Consider the following 10,239-nt stretch of genomic DNA (forward strand, 5'->3'; position numbering starts at 1 on the left):
GATTAGTGTATTTTTGATAATTACAGTGAAATTCGTATGCAATTCTCAAATATTTTATAAAACCACCCCATTATTTAAAAAAAAAAATGTATTTTAATCATGTAAAAACATCATATTATAATACTAAAAAAAAATCAAATTGTTTTAAATTGAAACGTGTACATTCATAAATTATCTGTACTATAGTATTCTAATATAATAAAGATTTTGAAATTAAACTGCTTAAGTAGGTCATTCTTGTTTTTATAACATTATTAGTATTTAATATTGATAATCTTATTAAATATATAAATATAAAATAAAATAAAACAAAATTATTTTTCATTCATTCTATTTGAATTTACACATAAATATAACTAAAACTATATATAGTAGTATGTGTTAATAGTTTTAATGTATTACGTTTCTCTTTCAGCATCTTAACTGAATTTTGACATTTTGTTTAAAAAAAACCTACATAACTAAAATAAAAAAAAAACATTATATTTATAAAATGTCTCATCAGTGATAATCCCTGAGAAAAATTTCGTCCTTATAATTTAACGAATTATATTTTCTTTTGGCACATACAATTATTTATATGCAATGTTAAACATACCATTTCAGTATTGCACTGTTACCCGGCAGCGCGTTATAATTTTCAAAAATGTTTACTTATAATATACATACAATTAGTTCAAAACTAAAATAATACTCAATAGGAGATTATAAATATATAATTAATGTAATATTGTCAATAACACTTTTTCTAAAGTGTTAAAACTTAAAATAATAACCCGTACAAAAAATACGACGACATAATATATAATATTATTATGCATAATTTACCTATATATACAAAATGGCAAATATAAATGGTAAATAGTCTACATAATAGAAATTCTATGTTAATATTTGTTTAGAATGTGGTAACTTAAATAAATATTATACGAGTATAAAAGTATATATTATATTATGAGAATAAAATTATACGTAATATAATGCTTAAAAATAAAACTATTCACTATAGTATTGGAAAGGTAAAGGAAATTACAAAACAAATAATAGACATGAAAATTATTCAGAGTCTTTTAGCCACACTTTAAGTGGGATTTGTAAAAACGCGTTGTTCAAGAAATTTTTAAAATGCTTGCCGATGGCTTGCGAAGCGGCGGGTTTCATTTCTTCGATAATCTCTGCTGAATTTTCATTCAAAAATACGTTCATTGCTTCGCCTAAATAAAAGCATAATTTTAATATCTATTTTATATTATAAATAATTTTAAAAGCATGTATTTCTGTAGTCTAACCTATGACGTTTTGCATATTGATGGAATCTTTGATTTTAAAATCAGATTTCTCCAATTTGAAACCAATTCCTAATCTTTCAGTTTTCATGAATTTCACTCCTTCTTTATTCACTTCAACTCCATATAATTTTGCTAAGGCCGTTACGTTTTCTAAATGCAAAAATGATATAGATAAGCATCAAATTAATTCATCAGCTGTAAAATGTATAATTAAATGTTATCTGACCGAAGGACGCCCAAAATTCTCCTCTACTTCTAACGGGTAACAGTAACACATTTCCATTGACGTCGTAGTTTCCAGTGGCTTCGATGTGCGGTATAAAAAGTCCTAAGTCTATGCGGTACTTATTCATATCACTCCTATGAAAATAATTTATTTTCCATTAAATATATTAATATTCATACGCTTATTATAACAAATTGCTTAACAAATCATACACAAATAATAAAATCAATATAGATAATAAATGTTAATGACCTTATTCATACGTTTTTTTGCGTAAGATGATATTCAATCTATTATCAGTTACGCAAAAATTTCTATTTTAGATTAAAATTTAAAAAGATAATTAAACAGTTAATTTAAGAATACGATTTACACGTAAAATAAATTAAATTATTAAATTTGAGGTTTATGTAGTTCATTTTATTTAACATTTGAACTGATTAAGTAATCGTAATACCTATATAACATACTACATTGAAAAAATGAAAATATATATTACTATAATATTATATTACCAACTTTATTGTCAACAATTAACATCAAAATTTTTTTAAATGAAATCTTGTAGGTTATTACACAAGTCAAAAATTATTGTAGTTACTATACAATTGCCCAGCAGCCAATCGTTTGTCATGAACAATTGTCATCGAATCGTCGAATAAATATTTAATCATCTTTAGTAAATACTAAATAATGAAAAACAAATAATATTTTATAAATAATTATCTAAAATTAATATTCATAATAAAATTTCGATAATTCGAAAATTAATTATATTTACGTGACTAAATAGATTAGCACAATAAATCAGTATTAAAAAATCATCTTTAAATCTTGTACAATACATAATAATTGCATTTAAAAAAAATAACTTTAACAAAAGATTCGCAAAACGCTTGGTTCACCGATTTATCACACTCGTATGACCAAAAATTGAGTTGTATTGAACTATATTGAAGATTATTGTACGAGTATAGTATGAAAACTACATAGCTTTAAATCTAACCTGACGTTTAAAACTGTATAGTTGCTCGCGCCGTGTATAGTCATATTACTGAGTATGGCCCTCACTCTGACTGCACCATGACCGTTTTCCATTTGCATTTTTGGTATAACCAATGGTTCGATCGGTGGCACGGTAAGCTCTTCGATTCCTAAGGAAAAAAAATCTTAAATATAATATTTACGACCTACAGTGATGACTGGGACCTCTGAATAACATGAACACCAATCGAACAGAAATTATAGTCTGATTTCGAGGAAGCCCCGTTATTTACGGGATGTTTGCGTTAGATGTCTCTCGGGTAAAGGAATATATTATTTTAGTCGTATAATGTACGTACGTACAACAATAAAGTGCATTTAACTATTTTACTAACAATAGGTGAAAAAATATGCATTATTATTATTTATAATTATGAACTATATTAGAGATATTATAATATACCATTAATGAGATAAGGACGAAGATGGTTGAACGTTTCTTTTATGCAACTATTGAATTGAACGTCCGCCTTACGACATGAATGAATGTATTCAGCTGAAACAATGCAAATAATATATATAATTATATTTTATTAGTGTGTTTTAAAATATTAACCATTAATTTTTATAGTTGAAATTTAAAAAAATAGTACTACCTAATAAAATCATATTTTTTATACTCGAAGTATAATATAATTGTATTACTAATTTACTATACTAATGCACAGTATGTGCATATATAAACCAATTTTTCCCTAAAAATATTTTTACATGATCAAAGAATAACCAAATATGTACTGAATTTATATAAATATAGTTAGGTATTTCAACCTATTAATAAATAGGTATACATTTAATATGAACTTGAAATCTAATTTAAATATTTAATATAATAATTTATTATAGTATATTTTTGTTTACCTATTTAGAATATTAAGATTGTAATCTCTCATGACCAATTATAATTAAATATCTATAAGTTTACTGAAATCGAAATATTTTTGCTTATAGATTTCAGCTTATCAAAAATATTAGAAACCAATAATTATGTTCTAATCATTTCATTCTCGTTAGATTAATACGAATATAATTGAATTGATATTTATTCTCTAATAAATAATAATGATAAATAAAATATAGTAACCATAGTATTAAAGTTTAGTTAAACTAATTAATATCTATTTTATTTTCTTATCAATAGTAAAGTGATACACGTTGCTCGTTAACAGTAATATTACATCAAATACCGTAGGTAACGTAATTAAAAATAATACTATACTACGTACACATTTATAAAACAATTAAATAGCTCATAGAATACGTTACATTATTTTAGAATCAGAAATAAATTAAAATATCCTATAAAAACAATAATCATATCACTTTTACCATATTTTGCCTTTAACTAAAAAGAGATATTAGAAATACATTGTGAAACAACAGTTTAAATATTGAATTTAAATTTACAAAATTGAAGATTAATTTGGAAAATATAAATTAAATACAAATCAAAAATTAATTAAAGTAGCTTATAATTTTTTGTGAACATGTTAAGTACCTACAAACATTGAAGTAGCTTTAAAAGTTTGAAAACAACTATTTATAAATGTTCTATTTCTTAAAAAATATGACTTCGAGAATTAAAACGTATAATTATGTTTTTATTTATCTCTATACATTAATACATTAATACTGTAATTTCCAATAATCTTTATGATTTACAACTATATTTGAACCTATATAATCTCTTCGCATTTGCGTTAATAACAGAAAATATAATATTAAGAAACTCAGTACAAAATTACTCAATAAATGAAATGTTAGAAATAAATGTATGCTTAATAATAAATCTTTTTAATTTTAATTTATACAATTATTTATATATACAGTCATAACCCATTAATTGTGCATATTACTTGTTATTTTAATTTTACTATTAGTCATACTTTAAATTAAATTATAATATTTACTTATTGGGCATTTCCAGCAGTTGGTTTAAGTGTTTATTACTATGATTTTATACACCACATGTATGTTATCCTTTCAAATATTTGTAGCATTAGTTAAATTATGACATCAAATAATGACATCAATGCAGACTACAGTTATCATAAGACTCAAAAATGACGCAAATCATTAAATTCGAAAAATCAAAGTAGAAACTACAGTAAAGACTTTCATTGCCATGGATAACTTGAACTCTGAACTATCATGTACCATCATTTAAAATGCAAATGTAGATATATACTTAGATAAACTTATGACTTATGATTTATGACTATGAGGGTGCTTGACACTCCATAGTTGATAAACGAGATAGGATAAATTAAGGACGTAAAATTATACAACCGACCAATTATTATAATTATTTATGCAAATGATTGTAGTGTGTTTTATAATTTTAAAGGGGTGTACTAGAAACATTACGTGATTTCAGCAAGATCCTAAAAAGTTTACATCTCTATAGGATCAGTTTACCGGGTGTCAATGACTACCAGCAAAAAAATTCTCAATAGACGTGTGGTAAAGCGATAAACGCAATTGGGGGGGGGGGGTGCTTGAGCGTGCATAGCACCCTCAAATTTCATATTAGTACCACCAAATTTTTAATAACATCATCGAATTTTTATTGTTATAAATTATGAATTTTGATATTATGTCATAGACATTAGGATAAATTTGATCTAGAACTTTTCATCTGCATAATAATATAATAATAATAAAATATTATTGTAAATTTATTGTTTATATTATGAATTATGATTAATAAAATATTATTATGTATTAATTACACAAGAAGATTTTATAAAAAGATTATTGATAAGTCGATAACGATTACACCAAAACGTCTTTCGACTGTTTGGTAAATGGAAAACAGTTACTTATATTGAAAGAGATCTAAGCACTAAAATTGGTAAAGATAAAATAATAAATATTTTTAGTATGTCTCCAAGACGTATATCTTTAATATAATATTTAAATAAAAATAAAAAATGTAATTACTTATAAGTTATATTTAAAATTTGTATTTTATTTTCTTTATTAATATTTTATTTTATTATAAATTATTAATAAATAATAAGGTTGCGTAACGAGAATATATGAATGGTGCTGTAGGAAAGTGGTGTGGAGGAAAAGTCACCCACAGATCATTTTGGTTAACAAAATCTAGCACCCCCATAAATTTAATCTAAATTGCGCCTATGGGTAAAGCAGTTAGTAAACTGATAACCAGTGACCATCCAATATGAGCAATTTAGAACATCTACATTAGGTATATATCAATAATATAAAAACTAAATCAGTACATGACGTTTTGTGTTCATTTAAATTAAAAATAACAATTTTAAAATTATTTTTTTAGTCCAATCGTTATACAGCATTTGATTTTGCAACAATATATACATGTAATATACTCGTATGAAATGAGAAACCATGCAAAAGCTCTTCTTTTATGAGCGTTTATGAAGTGTTCAAAAGTGGAAAAGGCTGAGGTTTTTTTTTAACACAGCGCCTGCCGCCTACAATAAATATCCAGTCGGTTATTTAACATCAATCTATTAAGTGACACACGTAATTTTAAGTACATATCCATATAGGTAGCGGTGTTCGCAATAATAATTATTAAAATTGGCATTTTCCTGTTCGTACATAATACTAACAGATATAATATATATATACACGTATTTAATGTATTTATTATGTATATAAAGATATCATGTGTAAGTTAATCACACACATCTCCAGTCCGACGCTATCGCCGCCGCCTCCGCCGAATTTCTACAACAGCGCTATGTGGTCGTCGGTTTCTTTTACCACGGATTGCTGCAGCACCAGGTATTAAGTAATAACCACGCTGTATCGTAATCGCGCGCGCTTTCACTTTACGAATGTCCGGTCTATGACCGTATTTCCGGTGTGTTTCCGGTCAGCGGCATCGTGAGATTTTTAATCAAAGAAATACAGTAATTAACCACTACTGTTAAAATAATAATAACGATGTGCACTTTTTGGGCTCAATTCTAGCTACGGGTAACGTAAGTAGCACTGTGAAATATTATAATATGTGTACGCTTAATACGCAGTTGACATATTTTAATGTGATCGGTTAAAAACGGTTTTATACTTCACTCGCTGAGCCCTTGACCCCGTTCGGTCAAGTATAAAAAAATAAAAAAATATATACACTTTAAATGTATAAATAATATACCACCGAGTATTACATATAGTGTGTGTGCCAACAACGTCGTGACCGTTATTATTACATGTACATCTCTATATGTCGTATGTACATAAATGTAATAATATTATTTACACGTTACGGCGGTGAAGATTTTCAAACGGGTAGAGAGAGAGAGAAAGATTTGTACACACACACTGCGTTTTATAAATGGATCTATACAGGCTCTGCTGTCACCTGATGTCATCGGTGTTGCGATGGCGGTCGTGCTATATAATTTTTATATTTTTATGATCAAGACTTCGATTTTAAATATTGATAAATCGTTAAAAATCTTTTAGCAAATCAACAGTAATATAGATATATATTTGTAAAAAATCTTCAAAATTTAGGTACATTGGAATTGAAAAAAAAATAATAGATGTTTTAAAATTATTATTACATACAAATCTATTTTAAATTTTAAAAAAAAATGTGAAAATGTTATTAAAAGTTAAAATTAAACAATAATGAACAGGCCTACAATGTGTTTCATCACTAGGTTAAGTTATTTGTCAAAATTTAAAAGCTTCAAAGAATGTTTATAGATCATATCTAGCTAATCAAAATTGAAACTAAAATCAAAACAAAAGAAAGAATAACCAGAACACAATTATTAAATCGATTTAGTGCAGCAATTTATAGAAATCATAAAATCATAACATTGATATTCAATATATTATTTTGAAATTGAAATCGGAAAAGACTAATTTGAATCAAATTTGAAAGTTTTTTTATTCCGATTTCAAGCCCCAGCTATGATAATGATTACATTAGTTTGTCTCCGTATCCGAGGGAGAATGGTTCGGCCGGACCCGGCGGTGGACAACCGGCTAAAGAGGAGACCGCGAGACGAAAGCCAACGGTTATTGTGTATTATATACATTACGTCATCGATGCGGTATAAGTGGATACGCGCGCCAAAAATAAAAATTAAGCAACGCGCGCATTATTGTCGCCCGCTGTTGGATAATCACTCGTCTCTGCAGCATTTACAATGATAATACATGATATAGCAAATATATTCGATTTCTGGCGCGTCACGCGTTTAATAATACCGACACCGCAATAATATCATTATTATTTACGTAGGTATACACGTTTGTTTCTTTACGCAACTTTTCGAACGAGTCCGCCAAACGGTAGATAGATACCTACCTATATATATAACAGGTGTAGGCACAACAATTGTACAATAAAGTAGGTATGTAACATTACGACTCGCTGCAGTGGCGTTTTAGTGATGACTGATAATGACACGCGATCGCTACCAAACCTCAGCAATTTAATATCAGACGCTTATGGTCAATACTGATTCTGCCACAAGGCTGAAAGTAAAACCTCGAAATATAAAATAAAATTTATATGTAGACTAATCGACCGGTTCATTAAAAAAATGAAAACTACTGCCCGCGAATCGCATAAACAATCACTAAACTTTGATGAATAAAAAAATTAAGTCAATATACCTAGTGACTTGCAAGTTTATGGTCCTCAAACACGATTTAGTGATCCGTGGTAAAATTTTAGTGGTCCACTAATCTATTGAATTTATCAATTTTCCATAAAACCCGGCAGATTCATACCTATAGTGTGTATATTATTAATGAAATTAATTAAGCACAATAATTTCACTGAACTCTATGAGGAGATACCTACCATATATGCTCATTGACGCTCGTCAATTGACGACTGATAGCTTAGTTTATAAGTTTATTTACTTTGTATATTCCGAATTAAATCCTACTACGAGTCGTAAAACGATATAGATCGGTCGAATAAAAATAAGTGAACACAATATGCAACAACAGCCTGAATTATAATTTATAGGTGCGTTTGGTATCAAAGCAATCGTCAATAAAACTCATATGAAATAATATACTTGATAACCGGTGCACTGCAGAACCGTTATTATATTATATTTTTATGTTATGTTATGAAAGTAAAAACACGTAATTATTATTACTGTTTGTCATTAAACAAACAAATCATTTCACGGAACAGTAGCGATTTATGTAATATGTATGCAGACCTACTTATACATTCAACCTATTCACCATATGTGGACTAGAATAAAGACTAAATCTAAACAAATAAACTACTTAGACGTAATGACTTATGACACCGAACGGCGAACATAGTAACATAGTAGTACTAGGTACTTATCGATACATTATTATTTATTAATGTTATGTTAAAGCACAAACGACGTAACGCGGTACACAAAATAGAATGAGAAAACCCGTCCGATCCCAACAATAGGTTAGGTAAGACAAGTGTAAGTATAATAAAGTACTTTCTATGAAAAATGTTCGCGGACCGCCGGATACAGCAGACCCGTATGCGTTTTACTCCGTACGACTTGACGCGTATGCCTGTGCATACGTGTAATCATAATAATGTACACAGACTATTGAATCCGTCCGAGCAAAATTTTAGCATGGAAAAAGTCCGATAGTACGCAAACAGTATGGGTGGTGATAAAATATAGTATTAACGATAGCACGCTAATTATTAAAACAATATTTTGTTGATAATCGTTGCAATAATTGCAGGTAATAAGGTACTCACGTGTGGCGTTCACGGAAAGAACGGCTTCGACGGGCCGAGAAAAGGTAGCGATTGTCGTTATCAACAGAGACGTCCGGATGATAAGTGTCAGCGACATCGGACGATCGGCGGTGGCTGTGTACGACTGAGTCACCATCCTCCTAACTGCACGCGTGATAGGGCTTGTTAATGGATTTACGTGTTGTTTTTCTTTTTTAGCAGTTGATCGTGTCGTGCTCTGCAGTGTTCGGCCAACTACGACGCTGCCGTGCGTAATGCGATGTTGGTCGTCTTAACTTAAATCGGTCGTCTCTAAGCCAATCGTCCCGCACACATGGATGGATGCGCCGGCCGATTCATTGTGAACGATTTAACAGAAATAAAAGCGAATTGATCAACAATACAAATAAATAAACACTAAGAGAGACGATATTACGCGCGTTGGATATATAATATATATATATATATATATTATACGGGTATACGGCGTTTAGACCGCGAAAAGGAGCGTAGAATTCGTCTGGAATCTCCTTTTGGCTTTTTTTCCTTCTTTACGCGACAGTAATGTATACCTCTACAGGTGGGCGTTACAACGGTGAATAATAACTGCGTTGTATTATGATGTTATGAGAACGGAAGACGGCGACGTGTTACGGTGCGACGTTATGGCCGACGAGTGCGATCGGTTTGTCGACGATAGTGAAAGTATATCGCGGGGGCTCGTACAGACTGTCGTCGTCTTGTCGGTACAGTAGTGTGTGGTGTGTACACGTCCGTCTCTTTCTCTCTTTCTCTCTCAAAGTCTTTCTCTCTCTCATACACACATACGCACACATTCCGTACCTCTCGCGCGCTGACGCCTCTCCGTCTGTCGCACTGCTGTTTCTCCATTCCTACCTCCCTTTGCAGTGGATTGTCTTTATCGAACAAATAGTATGATCATTATGTATATACCCATACCCATCAGCCAC

General features: G+C 29.5%; 1 protein-coding gene across 1 annotated transcript; it reads right to left on the reverse strand.

Annotated features, from left to right (window-relative positions):
* Positions 1-462: 462 nt before the first annotated feature.
* Positions 463-10,025, reverse strand: LOC112600852 (circadian clock-controlled protein-like). Its single transcript, XM_025348175.1, has 6 exons — positions 9,290-10,025; positions 2,963-3,055; positions 2,522-2,669; positions 1,516-1,649; positions 1,290-1,439; positions 463-1,214 (listed from the first exon to the last, which is right to left on the reverse strand). Exons 1-6 carry the CDS (start codon positions 9,423-9,425, stop codon positions 1,057-1,059), a joined length of 819 nt encoding a protein of 272 aa, XP_025203960.1. The 5' UTR covers positions 9,426-10,025; the 3' UTR covers positions 463-1,056.
* Positions 10,026-10,239: the final 214 nt, after the last annotated feature.

Source organism: Melanaphis sacchari, unplaced genomic scaffold (genome assembly GCF_002803265.2).
Source record: "Melanaphis sacchari strain LSU unplaced genomic scaffold, SCAv2.0 Contig72_pilon_pilon, whole genome shotgun sequence".
Classification (NCBI taxonomy): Eukaryota; Metazoa; Arthropoda; class Insecta; order Hemiptera; family Aphididae; genus Melanaphis; species Melanaphis sacchari.

Bases quoted from the DNA above. Each gene is read 5' to 3' on its own strand.
- LOC112600852 (XM_025348175.1), bottom strand. From the start codon at position 9,425: ATGGTGACTCAGTCGTACACAGCCACCGCCGATCGTCCGATGTCGCTG. The intron at 2,670-2,962 runs GTATATTATAAT...TTTTTTCCTTAG, and splicing joins TCGTCCTTATCTCATTAATG to GAATCGAAGAGCTTACCGTG. The intron at 1,650-2,521 runs GTTAGATTTAAA...TTATTTTCATAG, and splicing joins TATACAGTTTTAAACGTCAG to GAGTGATATGAATAAGTACC.